The sequence below is a fragment of the Cavia porcellus genome, unplaced genomic scaffold (genome assembly GCF_034190915.1).
Source record: "Cavia porcellus strain 051 isolate PalLab524CR breed Dunkin Hartley unplaced genomic scaffold, mCavPor4.1 scaffold_5, whole genome shotgun sequence".
Lineage (NCBI taxonomy): Eukaryota > Metazoa > Chordata > Mammalia > Rodentia > Caviidae > Cavia > Cavia porcellus.
In genome coordinates this window covers 34,462,015-34,479,398 of record NW_026947488.1, presented here as the reverse complement: position 1 = coordinate 34,479,398, position 17,384 = coordinate 34,462,015, and the positions used below count along the sequence as shown (strand labels likewise).

The following is a 17,384-nucleotide window of genomic DNA, read 5'->3' as shown; positions in this document are numbered from 1 at the left end:
TAGAAGGAAGATCAAAACTGCATGAGAAGCTTTAAAAATATTAAACACGAAGTTTGGAACCACCAAAGATGGAACCCACTTATTTTCTTCATGCCACTCTTGCAGTCCCCACCTGGCTGGATTCTCACTGGATGACAGTGCTTGAGAGGTGAGAAGCTAGCATCCCTGGAGGCTCAGAAAAACTGAGGCACTACTCACAGCTTACAGTCAAAGCAAGAACCTATGATTCTTAACTCCTACTCCAGTGCTCTTTTCAAACTGTCTGTTTAGGTGGCAGGCATGCAAACTTTCAGTTGGTTCTCCTTTGTCAGCCCTTCTCCTACCACACAATAATTTTCTGAACTGGTCAGGACATATCAAATGTAGAGAGCACTACCTTTGCTGGGTACTGACCCTCCTACATGCCAAGCAAATTCTCTACCACTGAGCTGTCTTCTTGGCCTGTGGAAAGGACTCTGCACTGAGGATCCTTTCAGCCCTAAGTTTTAGTCCTGTGACCTTAGACAGATCACTCAGTAGTGAGCATTGTGTTCTACCAAATGTCGATCCCAAGCCAAAGATTTGCGTGTTAGAAGATTTTTTTCAGGAAGAGATTTCAGGAAGCAACAACAAAGGGACAGTAGGGAAAAGAAACAAGATGCAGGGAGCAGTGCACAACGCTGAGACAATCTGGTTCCCATTTGACTCAGCTGGAACTTACACAACTGCAGCTAGACTTGCTGGCAGAATTTGGGATGGCAGTGCACACATGGGCTTTAGGACAAGTAGTGGCCAGCTCTGAGCACTGCCTGGGGTATGAGTTCCTTTTTTACATCTCAGACCTGCCCCACCAGAGGCCAGCAGACTCTGGCCAAAGAGGCCCCTTAGGGTGGTGGGTGATGGCAGTTGGTGGCACCCCAGTATGCATTGACATGCTCAGAAAGTGACATCATCCCTATCCCCCAGTCCACACATTCTTCTGCAGTGTAGCTTCATCACACTCCCATCCAGTGCAGGCATCTCTTTCTCTACGCATTAAATTTAAGTGGGCCTGTGACTACTTTGACCACCAAAACATGGTGGCAGTAATGTGGTACCAGCTCCAGAGCAGGTGTTAACTGGTCTCACAGTCTCCCTGTCCTGTTTCTTGGAGCAGTGTCTCTTGGAACTCACCCTTCAGAATCCAGCAGACATGACAGCATGCCAAGCCACTTGGAAAGGGACCAGGTGCAGATACAGTGCAACTGCCCCTGCCAAGATCCCAGCAGATATCCTGCTTCAGCCTTCAGTCTGGGCTGAGTCATCCAGAAGGCTGCCACTCTGCCTATCTGAGGGTAGCCACACCAGAGACCCAGCAATGGTGAGTTTTCTGTGTCAGTTATAGTACCCAGTATTTAACCATACACCAATCTAGGTGTTGCTGTGATAGCATACATTTAATTGACTTTAAGTAAAACACAGTATCCCTTTTATCCCTGAAGAAGAAATTCTATCTGAAGATTATCACATCAACACTAGCCTGTGTTTGCAGCCTGCCAGCAAATGTCACAATTGCCTCCTCTGCAATACAATACAATGTAAAAGTTATGTGTCTTAGTTACTTTCTTGATGCCAAGACACAATATGACACACCCACAATGTAAAATGAGAGTGTTACTTTGAATTTTAGAGGATTCACTACATAGTTAACTGGTTCCAGGGCAGGAACAGCATGGCAGAAGGGACTAGAGGAAGAGAGCTGTTCACATCATGACAATCAGGAAGCAGAGAGGGAAGAGAGGCAACAAGGGGGATGTACTCTTGCAGGCCATACCCTAGTGAATAGCCTCTAACCAGGCCCCACCTCCTAACAGCCAAGCAGCTGTGGACTTATTTGTGGGTGAATCTGCTGATAATATAGCACCCCATGCTGCAATCATCTTCAAAAAGTCCACCTGTGAACTTTGAAGGTCTTGGAGGACATTTTGGATCTAAACCATAACATTATATAAATAATTATTTCATTGTATTAGTTGATACACTGTGTAAACTTGAAAAGTTTAGAAGTTTCAGGAAGGGACTCAGCAGGGGGCCAAGGTCCTCACTTTGTAAACATCCTGAGCCTGTGCAAGTGGCCGGCACAAAGATGGGATGAGTGCTACACCTGCCCTGGGGATGGTAGCCTGCCTACAATATAAGGGAGGGAAAGAGGCTTGTGCCCCTCTCGTTTGCTCTTGCTGCTCTTGCTGTATTCTGCTGCCTTGAAGTGTTGTCCCTGTGCCATGCCACCCTGCCTTGGAGCCAACTGATTACAAACTGAAGCCTCCACAAACTGTGAGCTAAATAAACTTTTCATTCCTGAATTTTGAGTGTCAGGTATTTTGTCCCAGCAACAAGAGAAACCTCTCAAAAGCTCTGCCTCTGAGCTCTGAGAGTATTGGGGGACATTCTGGATCTAAACCATAATATTATATGAATAATTATTTTACTGTATTATTTAGGAGATAATGACAATAAACAAGAGTTCTATATGTTCAGTACAGGTGCAACCATTGTAGCTCTGACTGCATATTTGCATACATGCATATGCATATTAAATACATATAATGTGTTCTGTTTCTCTGGAGAACTTGCTAAAAACCTCAGGCAAGAAACACCCACCCGGCAGCACTCAGGAAACCCACAGAACCACACAAAATACTTTTAAAAAATTGTTTACCATGCAGCCAGTGGTAATCAGAATAGGAAATGACATTGCCTACCATGCACACTTCGCTTCTTTGTGTCTCAATTTAGGCATTGTATCTTGTCAAAGGCCCCACCTCTTGACATCAGTACACTGGGACTAGCTTTCAACACATGAATTCTGGAGGTACACAAATATTCAGAGGGATTAATGCTCCTGGGGCAGTCCAGGATCAGTGACTGGTAGGATGGATAGATTTTTTTAAACCCCATTTTGATCTTTCAATCAATATGACTCTATTCCATTCTACATGGTCCCTCAGCAGGACCAGTAGGGTTGCCAGACAGCTGCCCACTGTGAAACCCTGCTCAGTGAGGCCCCTGACAGCTGCTTGCTTCCCTTCTCTACCTCCTATTCCCTCTCTTTCTACCACTTCCTGGGATAACTGGAAATATCCTGAATAAACCCTACCCTCACAACCTCATCTTGAGAACTAAAGCTCCGTCATCTGACAAATGCTCGAGCTGGTTCACAGTGGAGCGAGAATAAGATCTCGAGGCTCTGACTCTATACTACATGCTTCACTGTGAGTTACGTGTGTGAAACAATGGCACCGGAGTCCAGCAGCCTGTCCTTGACACAGCAGGGCAGCTCTGGCTCTGGGGAGCTTCATGGAGCCTGTGCATAAGTGGCTTCAAGCAGTAGCCTGCACAACTAAGGACTGGAGCAGGGACTCAGGTGCAGATCATCTGAATAGCGGGGTAAGGATGGGAGTAGTCATGGAGTGGGTAGGGTGTTTAGAAATTTCATGGGAACTGGAGGGAGAGGGTCCAGAGAGGAGTGCGCCTATAAATGTGACTCTGTACCACAGTTTCAGAAGCTCCAGAGGTATCAGTGGGATACAGACAGGGTGCAGGCACACAGCTAGCAAAAGACCTGCCCACAGTGCTGCAGGGGAGACACCCCACCCCCAATATTTCTATGTGACTTTTATAAGTTTAAATAAGAATTACTGAGTTAAATGCTGCCCTATGTATGCCACAATATGCTATATAATACAAAAATGCACTCAGCAGGAGAGGGTTAATGAAGTAAATTGCCTCATGTATTATCCATAAAATGAAGCTCCTCGTAGCTACTAAAAAATAATGTGCATTTATAGTTCACCATATACTGATTTAAAAAAAAAAAAACCACCAAAACATGCTCAGTGGGGAAAAAAACACAAGATGCAGAACTGTGTGTGAAAAGTATGACTGTGTTTTCTTCTTTCTTTCTTTTTCTTTTTTTTCATTTTTCAAACAGGGTCTCACTATGTAACTCAGGCTGGCTACCAACTTGCTTGATCCTCCTGCCTCAGACTCCCAGGTCCTGGGATCACAGATGTGCACCACACCTGGTCTGAGTCTTTTTACATACCTTTCTGCTGGGGGCAGAACCCAGGGCTTTGCATGAACTAGGCAAGCACTTAACTACTGAGCTGGATCCCCAGCCCGCTATTCTTATTTTTAAAGTTCCATAGTATCTAGATATAGCAATACACATACCAATGCAGGCATAGATGTGTGTTTAGACATAAGAAAGGAAGGAAGGAACCTGGAGGGCTGTAGGCAAAAATGAGAGAGATGATTTTCACAGTATATCTTTTTCACAACTGATATTTTCCATGATATATTGCTTTAATGAATAATAGTGGAGAAATATATGTGGGGTCCCAGAAATTAGCTGCTAAAAACAGGCTGGACCATTGATTGGTGCAGGACCATGCAGTCAGAAAGGCCACCACTACTTGTTGTCTCCCAAAGGGACACCCTGCCCGCCTCCAGAAGAAGCAGCACTAGCTCGTGTTGATGGAGCCCTAACTCTAGCAGGTGCGATTCCAGGAGCAGCACACCCTTCACCCCTGGTTGCTCTCAGCAGCCTGGAGAGCAAGACACCCATACCAGCACTGTTTTATAAGGGAAGTCTGGTGACACAGCAAGGGGAAGTCACCAGCCCAAGGCCACACAGCTTGTAAGCAGACGCAATAGTGTGCCACACAGATGAGGCACCTGAGTTAAAGTTCTTCACACTAATATTCAACTGCCTCTCAAGGACGCGACAGCAAGTGCCTGCGGGAGGAGGGAGGAGGCTCTGTGTGGCTCTCCCCAGTGAGGTGCCCAGGACTGAATGAAACCAACATCTCCACAAAGACCCATGGATAATCATAGACAATGAAGAGCAGAGCATTTCATACCAGCTGCCTTGTCACCTCGTAAACAAACCAAGAAGCTGTCAAATTAAATGGCATTTATTATGCAAAATTCTTTGGTTTCAACCTGCCAGTGAGTGGGTGGGAACAGAAGGCCTAGAGGGGCCCTTTGTTTCCATCCCTTGCAGTTAGGAGTACTTGTTGAACTCTGATGAGAAGTGCATCCAAGTGGCAGGCAATGATGAAATCTATCACATGATTTTAGAAGGGAACCTTGGCACTGAAGGATTGTGCACTTATGATTTAGCACCTACAGCCTGCCTCTCACACACCCAGGCACAAGGGGCTGCCAGCTGCCCTGACTGGCAAACTGAGCTGCAGTCCAGTCCTACAGGGATGAAAGGGCACAGGTCCTGCAGCCTGAAGGGCACAGGAACTGCTGAGGAGTCCTCTTTGTCTTCATGTGCTTAATCCCCTTAGAAACATAAATTTGCCAGGTTCAGTGGAAATCATAGGCACAAAAAAGCTGTGAGACACAGTCCAGTGCACACCTGCTACCTCAGCACTTGGAAGGCTGAAGCAGGAGGATCACCATAAACTCGAGGCATCCTGGGATACACAGTGAGTTCAAGACTAACCTGAACTACATAACGAGACTGTCTCAAAACAAAACTTGTGAGACAGAGTAAGTCATCTCATTTAAGTACTGTCTCTAGAAAGAGGCATTGAACTATTTTTGTTCTTCACTTTTTGTTATTATTTAGCTTTCATGGAACTCAGGTTTTCCCATATACTAGTTGCTGCTTTACATGATATTAAGTGAAATGAAATCATGTTTTCATTTTATGTATTAGAATTTATATGCAACTTATTCCATTAAGTTAACTATACAAATGTTTTAAAGGAAAATAGTCACGGTAACCTCATGTCTTCCTATATTAGTCATTGCTTTCCAGATAAACAAAACCACACTCACACAGAGGAGGGCAGTTGAGGACATGGGTCATGAGACTGTAAAGAATTACATTCAATTTAAGGGACTACATGAAGCTTGGAGCTCGAGTGGCTCTGTGAGTGTCCTGGCCTGCAGGTAAGTCCATGGAGACCCTAGAGGGGGAGTGGGGATGAAAAGGAAACAAGAGATGCAAAGAATGGAGACAAGACGAAGTCCAATCAAGTCTCGTTTATTCAAGAAATGAGTATCAAATATATAGGGTATTGGGGAGGAGGGTTTTGGGTTCGGAGACATCAGCAGGTAACTTAGCAACAGTGGCAATACTGAGGGTCATAGGTTATCAAATTTTCAAATTTCCCACTCATGGGCTCATAAGCATAATCCCTGAATAGGCCAGGCCAAACAAGCTAGGCAAGGTGCTGTTTAATTACCAAACTTAACTCCTAGGGAAATTAAGGTGGTGTGGCCTGCAGATATAAGGTGGCAGCCAATTACAGGGCTTCCTACATGTGAGAACCCTGCCAGTTGCTTCTGAGGACAGTATTCCCAGTGGCCCAGTTACCTTCATCAGCCCCTGCCTCTTACAGGTCCCCATGAAAGATTAAGCCTCCAACTCCTGAACTCTTGGGCAAGACACTCACGTATATCCAGAACACAGCACCCTCCTGGATCTGAGTGAGTCTCAGCTACTCAATCAAGAGACTTAACCAGAAGAGATCTCCACAGTACCTTCTAGACTGCTGTTTCTTCCAACAACAGGACACCACGCCCTGCTAGGTAGACACACAGAATAAACCATTCACTTCCCTTTGACCCCATCATCTCCTACCAAGGATGGTACCTCATCTAGTTCCTGCCTACTTCCTGGCGTCTCCATCGGCTGGTATATCTCTCACTCCTGTATCTTTCCACTTTGGATCTGCATTGTTCAGCATAGCAGCTGCTAACTCCATTGGACTCTTAAATTTAAATGTGAATTACTAAAGTTAGTTAAACTAAAAATTCAGTCTCTCAGTTGAAGAACCATATTCGACTGTGCAGCAGTAGCCACATGTGGCTGGTGGCTTCCATATTGGATAGTACACATTGGAACCTTTCCATCATTGCAAAAGAGCTTATTGGATACAGCTGTTCTAGATAGTGCTCCACGATGTCTTTGCTTTCATTATTCATACCTCTCTCTTCAGATATCAACTGTTAATCTTCCTGTTCCAGGTTTGCAGTCTCCCTTACCATCTGGATAGGCATATAGATCCTCAGTAAGAATTTTGGTGGAAACACAATTTGATGTAGTTGTATATTACTAACAAAAGTATAGATGCTTGATGGTGGAAGGGGTTACACAAACAGATATAATAACACAGCCTCCCCATCTATCTCCTAGGTTCGCTTTGTCTCCATTTCCAAAATCTAGGATGCAATGGCTAATACTGCTAGACAGCGATTACAAACTAGATATTTTCTAATGTTCATCTCTATTATGAGTTGGATTGTGTTCTCTCTAACATACACACTGTGAAGTCCTAACTCACAGTGTCTCATAATGCAACCTCATTGGTAAATAGACATGATTAGTTAAAATGAAGCAATACAGGAAGAAGATTGGCCCTGATCCAATAGGATTGGTACCTTTATAAAAAGGGGACATTTGGAGACACACACTGGGGGAACACTATAGAATGGCAATGCAGAGGCTGGGGTGAGGTACCTACAACCAAGCAATACCACAGGCTGCTTGCAAACCACCAGCAGCAAAAAGCAGCATGGACCATGTTCTTCTCCCTCATCTCCCTCAGAGGGAACTGACACTGCAGACGGCTAGATCTTGACCTAGTTTCCCAAATGATGACAATAGATCTTTTTGTTTAAGCCCCCAAGTGTGGTACTTTGTATGGCTGTCCTAAATAATACAATATCCAATGTTAGTTGTTGAATTTGGCATAAATAAGTAAAATTTAGTAAAAATAAGTAAAATAAATTGCATAGTGTTTACATTTTAAATTTTGTACCTGTTCCCCTTAACACCTCTATGACTTCTGGGCTGAGACAGTGGTTTCCCTTGCCATAGGTCTATTAGGAACTTCTATTCCGAGCTGGAATCATTAATAGTATACAGATTACTAGCTGGGTGACCTAGGCCAACTCTCTTCCCTGCCCTGAGTCTTTGTCCTCTGTAAAATAAAAGGGCAAAGCTAAAATCCCTATTTCTAGCAAAGACATTCTGGAAACTTATGAAAATCCAGATGATCCAGGCAGACCTGATAGCCCGGTCTATGTGGACTAAAAGTAGAGCTATTAACAGAAATTGGCTCTGCTGATATAGAACCGAAGAAAAATATTAAGAGATTGCCCTAGCAAATTAACTATTCAAAGTGAAGAATTCTGAATATATTAAGTTTGTCAACATTTAGGATGCATAATTTTAGAATAAATATTACAGATACATTCCTTTCATTTGCTGTGTGTTGTTGTTAATGAAAGGATCTTCCATCTAGATGTCATGTCATTAATGAATCAACTATTGAATGCAATTTTAATTGCTCTACATTATCTATTTACTATTGAATCTTTCCTAAAATGGACTAATAAAAAATTGGAATGTGGGCTGGGGATTTAGCTCAGCGGCATAAGCACCTGCCTTGCAAGCAGGCGGTCGTGAGTTCGATCCCCAGTACCGATAAAAACGAACAAGAAAAAAAAAAAGTGAAGTTTTGGGGCTGGGGGTTTAGCTCAGCGGCATAAGTGTCTGCCTTGAAAGCAGGCAGTTGTGAGTTCGATCCCCGGTACCAGTAAAAAGGAAAAAAAAAAAAAAAAAAAAATTGGGATGCTAAATGACTGCTTCACCTGGTTATTCTATGCTATTTGCTAAAAATCTTTAAAAAAATATTTGTATTAATTACCTGGGGATTTTTCTTTTCCTTAAAAAGCTAAGCTGGGGAAGTGTAACTAAATAAAATACCTTAAAAATGTTGTGCATTTTCTTTTGTCAGGTTCATAGTATAATTTTGATTACACTAAAATCAATAAAAGAAATTTTTGTTCTCTATCACTGAAGCAATTCGCTAAAATGATTCGATAGGGCAACCAAGTGAAAGTCACATCTGTGCTACCTTTAGGCTGGAGGAGACCCTGCCCCAGCTTTATGCATTAAAGGTCCATGCTGAGCTTTCTCTGGCCACCCCTCAACTGCGAAAAGGCTCAGGGTCAGAGCTCTGCTTGTGGAACTCCTACCCGCATACCCAGCTAGAACTCACACAGGGTAGCCCCTGACATGTGCATGTGCACAGGGCGCTTGCTGCTTTCCAAGCCCTTGCAGAGCTTTGTGCTGGGGGGCTCCTGCAGGGGACCATCATAGTCGTCTACCCCGCCTCCCAGAGGGGGCTGAGGCAGGTGTGTGGGCACATCTAGGATTTGGGGTGCAGGGAGGGCACACACACCCCCGGCCGCGAGAGGCCTTGCTGAGGCAGGACTCAGCCTGGGCGAAGGATTAGGGAAGGAGCCCAACCTGGGCTTCTGGGTTCTTAAGAAGGTGCCTTGGCCAAAGTTGGAGTGGAGAACCTATTTCCCTACAGATTGTGATCTTGGTTTGTAAGTTTTAGCGCTGAGGCAGATGACACGTGGGATCCCGTTTGAGGCTTTGCTCTGGACGTGGCAAGGTAAAGGAAAGCTAAGTGCCATGGTGATTTTATATTGTCGATGCTTCTGTTTCTCCTGCTAAAGCTCCTCAGCTTACTGGTTAAAGTCACACCATGCACATGTGTGAAATTAACCGCTGAGAAAAGAAACCAAAGACATGAATAAGTGAAGGGACGGAAGTGCTGGGCAAGGGCATGGAACAAGGTGGCCTTTCTTCAGGCAGCTTCTCACCCCGCGGTGAGGGCAGAGACCTCTCATAGCTGTTAATTCATCTGACAGGACTCTAATCCTGGGAGGGCCCAGGCCTCAAGGATGGCCTGTATTGCACGTGGAATAGGCAGAGCTGCAGGAACCAGGCAGGACTCCAGGGAGGTCCTCAAAGGCCCAATGGGCGCCCCTGCCCCGACTGAAGCATTAAGCCTCTCTTGAAGGCGCGTGCATTTTCAAGTAAGCAGCGCAGTACTCTAGGGTTGATAGTGCTGCTGGGAAAACAAGTTTATCAATAGTGCCTGGCATTCAGCAGATCCTGGGAGGAAAGGAGGCAGGAAGGCCGAAAGAAGCGAGAATGCAGTTTGAAAAATTACCGCGGCTTGCGCAAGTCCTTGAGGGTAAAGAAACGGGAACCTATCAGCTGCGGGGCGGAGAGAGCCTGGAACCTGGGGAGAGGCCGGCCCCGTTCCCAACCCGGACCGCGACCCCGTTCCCAACCCGGACCGCGACCCCGTACTGCCCCGAACACCCCGCCCCGTCCGTCTCTTCCGGGTTGCCTTCCTTCTCCCAACTTCTATGCCACGCCCCCCCCCCCCCCCCGGCGCCCAACCCGGCTGCGGCACTGGCCAGCCCCATCCTAACCCTAACCCTAACCCCGCCCCGCCCCAGCAGTTTGCTCCGCCCCTGTCGGCAGCTGCCCGCCATGTTTACCGAGGTGCATGCTGGGGCAGTCTCCGTGGCAACGCGGGCCCACAGACTACCCTGAGGCTTGGGGCGAGCAAAGATTGTCACCATGCTCCGGGCTCCCGCCGCGTCCGCGCCCCTGCCGAGCCCTGAGTACTACGAGAGGGTGGGCCGCCTCCAACAAGGGCTGCGCGACAGGTATGACGCCGGGGGCGGGGTGGTGGAGCGGACGGGCGGGCGTCGCGTGGTATCTGGAGCTAGCCTGGACTGCGGCTTCCCAGGTCCCTGGGTTGGGGGTGGCGCGCAAGGGCTGGGACTCACCTGCGGCGACCAAAGCCGCGTCCCCGAATTCGCCGAGACGCAAGTCACTCAACATCAAGCCCTGGGACTTTCTCCAGTCCCCTGCTCGCAACCCTCCTCGCTCTTCGGATTGTCGTCCGGCCTTGACAGCCGCTATACGTCCAGTTGAGAGATCTGGGAACTCGAGCGGGAGAGTGTGTGTGTCACACGCACCCCACTCCAGTGCAGCAGGCGTTTGGTTAGTTTTTTAGGGGTAGCTGGGGCTGGTTAGACTTGCAAAAAAGGAATGAAATTTCCAGCTTCCCCACAGTTCTAATGGCTTTGATTAACGCATAAAAGATGGGACCCTGAAAACAGATCTAAAAGTGCATAAAGAGAAAGAATTAGAAAGCAATTGACTGTGAACAACCACATGAAAGGTAAGTTGTTGGAACTCATATTTAGCTGCCAAATTAATTATAGAGTTAGACATCTCATTAGTTGACAAGAAAGGAAATAGATTTTTGGATCTCTTGATAAAGGAAACATTTAATGAGCATAAAAAGTTGCAAAATCATTCTTTTGAACAGGAGAGCTATCTGTGACAATTCCAAAATGATAACAAAACACAGTAATTATGTGTCAGGTAAAGGCGGAAGTGAGTGATTTTCAAGAGGAATTACATTTATCTTATGCTGCATTTAGTATTAGTTATTTTAGAGCATGTATAACAGGCCTCCTTATTTGTTTGCATTGTATTTTATCTTTTCCACGTTCTGTTTTCTTCCTGACATACTGCCAACTCACCTACCCCAGCCAGGGACTTCTGCATCTCCAACTTAAAAAAAAAAATCATTCCCTGAAGAGCTCCTGAAACCCACTCCCTAAGTTTCTCAAAGCACTCTATGGGGGTTAAAGTGATTTGCTGTTTGCCTAGACTGAGAATTCTAGGAGGCTAGGAACGAAACCTAGCTCAGTCTTTAGCTCATCATAGAATACTGGTCGTGGAGCAGGTACTCGTAAATATTTGTTGAATTTATGGAAGAAATCCCAAAGTCAACCAGCTAGTGTCTAGGAGCTATACCTTGCATAGAATGCTATGGTCACATATTATCCCTAAATAATAACCATTTTCCAGTCCACCAGGAACAGTGGACCTAATGATATTGTGGTAAGTGTGATGATCAGTGTGATGATGATACTGTGATAAGTGTGATGATAACTGTCAGCACCTTCCTGATAAATAAAGAACAAGACTTGCTGTGTGTTTCAAGACCCTTACAGTGCTTTTGGGCTTATCATCTATTCTGTTTGAAGAGTGGCTTAGGTATGGTAGGGTTTCAGTTATTGTGTGTCTTAGCTAAAGACCTAATCTTAAAATGTTGTGGATATAAGTGTTATTCTTCTTAAAATAGGTTAATTGTGAGTTATTCTTGTATACTGTGCTAGGAACACCTGGCTGTTTATAGTCCTTATGGTACAATAACTGTGTAATCATTACCTACTTAATGTTTAATGCTTATTGCTTTAATTATTAAGCAAGGTGAGGCTGTTGAAATTATATAAGAAATTCGAATTAAATTTTATGGCCTATTCGTGTTTCTGCATTTGGAAATTTGTTTTATTTTTAAGTTAGTACAAATCTGCTACTGCATATATTCATTTTTCATTTTAAGAATCCATAACTAATTAATGCATAGTACACACTAAATAAAGGCAAATAACTTTAAATAAAGATAAAGCTGCAGTAAAAATGTGGAAGCGTGGGTTCTAGTCCATGACCAGATACGAGACTTTGATCAGATAATTTTGGCTTTTCTGAACCTTGGTTCTGCTCCAGAAATGAGGGGACTTGACTAACACACAAAATAAGGTGTATTTCTTTTCTTGAGAGTAATAGGCCTTAAAGTTTAAAAAACATTGAAAGCTGTAATTTTGCAAAACAATACTAAAGCACATCTTTGTGTTTTGTTTGAATGTGTTGTTTGATTTTTATTAAAATTAGTGCTGGTGAGCACAAGAGACCACTGTTTCTAAAATCCCAGTCATTTCAAAGATTGCAATCTGCATGGTAGTCAAGATGGTTTTATCAATCCAGAAATTTCTGGGGAATGGGAGATTTAAAAACAAAACAAAACAAATATTTCCCCACCTTCCTTCAGCCCTATTAGAGAAAATCATTGAAATGTTAGCTGGTCTAAAAACTGCTCTCAAAACTGTCATGTTTTGAGCTCAGGTCATTTTATGAATACTTCTATGTATTCTCACATAGATGTAATTTTATAGCCTGAATGTTTTCCTGTGGGTATACAGTGTTTTCCCTGCATTGTGATGAGAATCAACAATTGAATCTTGAAGAACTTAATGGAGTGACTTGTAGTGGGTATAGTGCCCACAAGCATGATAGAAACGTGTAAGTGGAATTCAGTCTTAGAATTATTGTATATAAAAACATCTCTCTTAAAGGCTTAGTTTTTCAATGCCAATATTGATTCAAGGTGAGATATCATAATAGTTTTGAAATCGACACCAGGATATTAGTTGAGTAAAGCCAAAGATAGTGGAGAATTGTGATATTGAGGAAAAAACAGAATAATAAATGGCTTGAAAGGAGAGCACTCAACCATCTCAGGAGCACCCAGCTGTGTCAGACTTGCCTTAGTCCTTATGAGAGAATGCCTATGATTGGTGTGATTAAAAGGTTCTGGAGGGAGATTTAGTGTATACGCATAAGGAGGCAGTCCTGCAGTATGCCGCCTTCTACCTTTTTCACTGGACTAAATACCAGGTTTTAAGACTAACAGTTGCAACAGACTAACGATCTTGGCAGAGTGCTCTAGGATGGATGAAGGGGTTAGAAAATGGGCCAGTAGCAAAGAGTTGACAAGATTAATACCACTTGGCCTGGAGTAAAGGGCCATGGAGTGTTGATGAAGTAGGTGTTCTTTATGGAGAGGAGATGTGATCTTTGTTCCTTTCCTGTCTATACGTACAGAAGATGGAATAGGAACAAAGAAGTTTTGCATTTGTTATTAAAAAGAATTTACTGCTTGGGAGGGGATGGATCTCCAAAGAGACTTTGATCTTTTTTCAGAAAATGTCATAGATTAATTAGAAAATCATTTCAAAATAAGCTCAAGCTTTAGAAAAGTAGCTGGGCATGGTGGCTCATGCCTGTAAGCCCAACGCTTGGGAGGCTGAAGCAGGAGGATTGTTGTGAGTTTGAGATCAGCCTGGGCTACAAAGTGAGCTCAAAGCCAGCCTGAACTGCATAGTGAGACCTGTCTCAAAAAAAAAAAAAAAAAAAAAAAAAAACCTTTAGAAAAAGTTATAAATGTGGACAGAGACTTCCAAAACACCCCTTATTCAACTGCTACTGTTTCATTACATTTTCAGTTTTTCTGACCCACTTGAGAATTACAGGTAGAATTCCCCATTATTCCTAAAATCTCTAGTGAATATTCCCATAAAGCAAGTGTTATTGGGTAGTTCCTTTAGAAATGACTCACCAGTTAAACATTCTAGGTCCTACTTGCCTTGAATGAAGACCAGAACAAGACAAACCAAAAAACAGTGCCAAAGTTTATTTGAAAAGTGACAAGTGAAGCAGTAAAGGAAAAATTAGCTCTGTAGAGGGAGTTTGGGCCAAACAAGAGAAAAAGAGCAGAACAGGAGCGCACCCTAGACTAGAAAACACAGAGTGGGTGACTGTGAGTGTCATGATAGTAGGCTCCTCCTGACCTTTGTGTCTCTATGTGTCATCCACATCCCAAGGGGACCCCACAAGAAGTTCCACATATGGGGCCCTGAGAATCACCTGGCACCGTCCTGGGATCTCATAATTGACAGGCCCTGCTTATTTCTCCGCCCTCCCTCCTGACCCACTAGGATGTGCTCACACATTCTCTTGCAAGATAATTCTCGGTACACCTGTGTTCAGGCCCTCGTCACATTTCCAACTGTCCTAAACATGTCCCTTTTTCTTTCTGGCCCAGGTCTCATCTGGGAACCTTGTGTCTCTTCAGTGTCCCCAGTCTGAAACTGTTTCTCAGCCTTGCCTTTTCTTTCATGCTCTGGACAGTCACACAGAGGTCAGCCCTTATTCTAGATGGTGACCTGCAAGCTGGGTCATCTCTTGGTTCCTCCCCAAGATTCCAGTGACACATTCTTAGCAGGAGCACTACAGGGATGGAGCAGTGTGTTGGGACACATGTCCTGGTGCTTTTAAGTCTGTCTGTCTCTGCCCATGCTGTGCTATTGTCATGAACAAAGCACCCAACTGAGTGTAAAACCTCTCAAGGGAAAAGTTGCTAATAAAAATTTTTAGTGCAGGATCAATTATACCATGTTTCCTTCATTTCTATTCTGAGTTCATGTTATTAATGAGAAAATAAGCACCGGTTAGAAATTTGGTTTTATGATTTTTTTCTCCTTTCTAACGCATTTTCTAGGTGAAAAATAGGTTGTGTTCCCCAAGCAAAGGCTCTGTTTGGTATTCAATTTCATTTACCATCAAGAGAGCACTGAATAAGTGGAAATTTCCACTTTATATTATGCTGAGAAAGAAACTTAACTAGTAACATAGCTCCAGAATAATTTGGGGGTTGTTAACCTCAGTACTGGGGGTTGAACCTAGCGCTGGGCTACATCCCCAGACTTTTTATTCTTTTGGGACAGGTCTCACTGAGTTGCCCAGGCAGGGCTTGAACTGTCTGTCAGTCCACGTGCTTCAGCCTCCCAGATTGCTGGGATTACAGGAGTGCACCACCAGGCCCCAGTGGGATTTGTTTTTCCTAAAGAAAACAGAAAAAATGAAGAGTTCACGAAGGGAACCTTCCTATGGGAGGCCAGCTCGAGATCACCTGCTGCCAGAGTCCTGCTCTTTGTCTCAACATCCTTGAGTAATATTCTCTCTGAATGATATGCTTCTCTTACAGCTTTTAGTTAATGTTAACTCGGAATGACGGCTGGGCTTCAGTGAGGTGAGCTGCGCTGCGTGGTGGCGTCAGATGGAGCCGTCTAAAGGGCCTCCAAGTATAGCTCCACTCTCCTCCCCTAGCCCTGGGCTGCCTTGCTTCCTTTCTCAGAACTACCTCTGCCTGTGTCTCTTCATTCTGCTGGGTCTGGAGGTCCTCACTCAACTTAGCACCAGCTCTCACCTGAGTATCACCGGTTAATGGGTTACTCCCAAGTGCTAGTAGCATACGGGCAGGGCATCATCACAGTTATTAAAGGGGAGTCTAGAATGTTAGGGGACCTGATCTTCATCAGATGAGCGGGAGGCCAGGTGTACGCTCTGTCACCTGGCTGTGCCCAGGCCCCTGACTCCTGAGGCCCCTGAGGAGCCACCAGTCTTCAGTCCTCTGTGGCTCAGGGGAAGCATACCACACAGGCCCACTGCTCCAACATGGCAAGTCTTTGTCTTGTTTTTGTTCGTCTCCCCCTGAAAGGTCACCTGCCCCAGGTAGGCCACGGCAGCTTGCTCAGCACGTTGGGCTCAGGGTGCAGGTGAGTACCTGGCTCATCCCAGGTGCTTTTGAAGTCCCTCCTGAGGGGTGAGCATGCACTCCAGCCTTTGCTGTGAGGGAGAATCTTGGGGTTTTGCCTCCTGTTGGGGTCTGTTTTGTTTTTGGATTTCCCTACTAATGTTTTTATGTTTATGTTTCAAACACATATGGCATTTTCTGTTTCTTAGACCAGAGACCCATCCTCACAGAGATGTGATTTCCTTTTTTTAAATTTTAATTTGTTGAAGAAAGGTAAAACAAATTCATAACAAAATAATAAAAGAAAATAGTTACAATAGTTAATCCACTGCATATTGTCACCTTCGAAGTACTCAGAGTACAAGATAGGGGTGTAAAAATTATTCCAAAGGATATTAGCATGAGCCTTTCCTTTTAGTGTGCTAAGAGACTTAACAGTTTAGTTGCCTTGCATTTTCCCCCTTTTCCTTTCTTTCCTTTCCCATTCCCCACCCCTACCCCAGTTACTTTTGCCTTTAAAGCAGTTACTTCCCATTTTACAATATCTATTGTATATTTTAGACCTTATTTACTCTTTCAGTTTCTCACACCAGGGAGACAATATGAAGTTTTCATTTCATAGAATGAGTCTAATTTATTTCACTTATGCGTATGGTCTCAAGTTACATCAATTTATCTATAAATGTCTCAAGTTTATCTTTCTTTATAGCTGAGTAGTATTCCATTGTATAAAAATACCACCTTTTAAAATTTTATTCCTCGGGGCTGGGGATTTAGCTCACCGGCATAAGCGCCTGCCTTGGAAGCAGGCAGTCGTGAGTTTGATCCCCGGTACCAATAAAAAGGAAAAAGACCAAAAAAAAAAAAAATTAAAATTTTATTCCTCAATTGATGGGCATTTCGATTGTTTCCAAGATTTAGCAGTTACAAATTGTGCTGCTATAAACATGGGTATACATATATTGCTGTGGCATGGTGTTTTTAATTCTTCTGGGAAGATACCTGAAAGGAAGATGTCTGTGTTGAATGGGACCTCTAATCCTAGCTTTTTGAGGAATCGCTGTAGTGATTTCCACAGTGGTTGCACCAGTCTTCACTCCTATAGACAGTGGAGAATGGTTCCTTTTCCCCTCCAGCCACTCCAGCATTTGTTATTGGTTGATTTCTTGGTGATAGCCATTCTTCCTGGAGTGAGATGGAATCTCAGTGTTGTTTTAATTTGTATTGCTCGAATGACCAATGATGTTGAACATTTTTTGTATGTTTATTTGCTTTTTATATTTCTTCATCTGAGAAGTA

General features: G+C 44.0%; 1 protein-coding gene across 2 annotated transcripts in view; it reads left to right on the top strand.

The window, feature by feature from the left end:
- Window positions 1-10,324: 10,324 nt before the first annotated feature.
- Kiz (kizuna centrosomal protein) overlaps window positions 10,325-17,384 on the top strand; it is a 92,991-nt gene continuing 85,931 nt past the window's right edge. The window contains exon 1 of one of the 2 annotated variants that reach the window (XM_013159927.3): window positions 10,325-10,518. In XM_013159927.3, the coding sequence (XP_013015381.1) occupies window positions 10,430-10,518 (89 nt within the window). In that variant the 5' untranslated portion in view covers window positions 10,325-10,429. The remainder of the gene's footprint in view (window positions 10,519-17,384) is intronic. The other variant, XM_013159926.3, reaches the window with a different exon arrangement.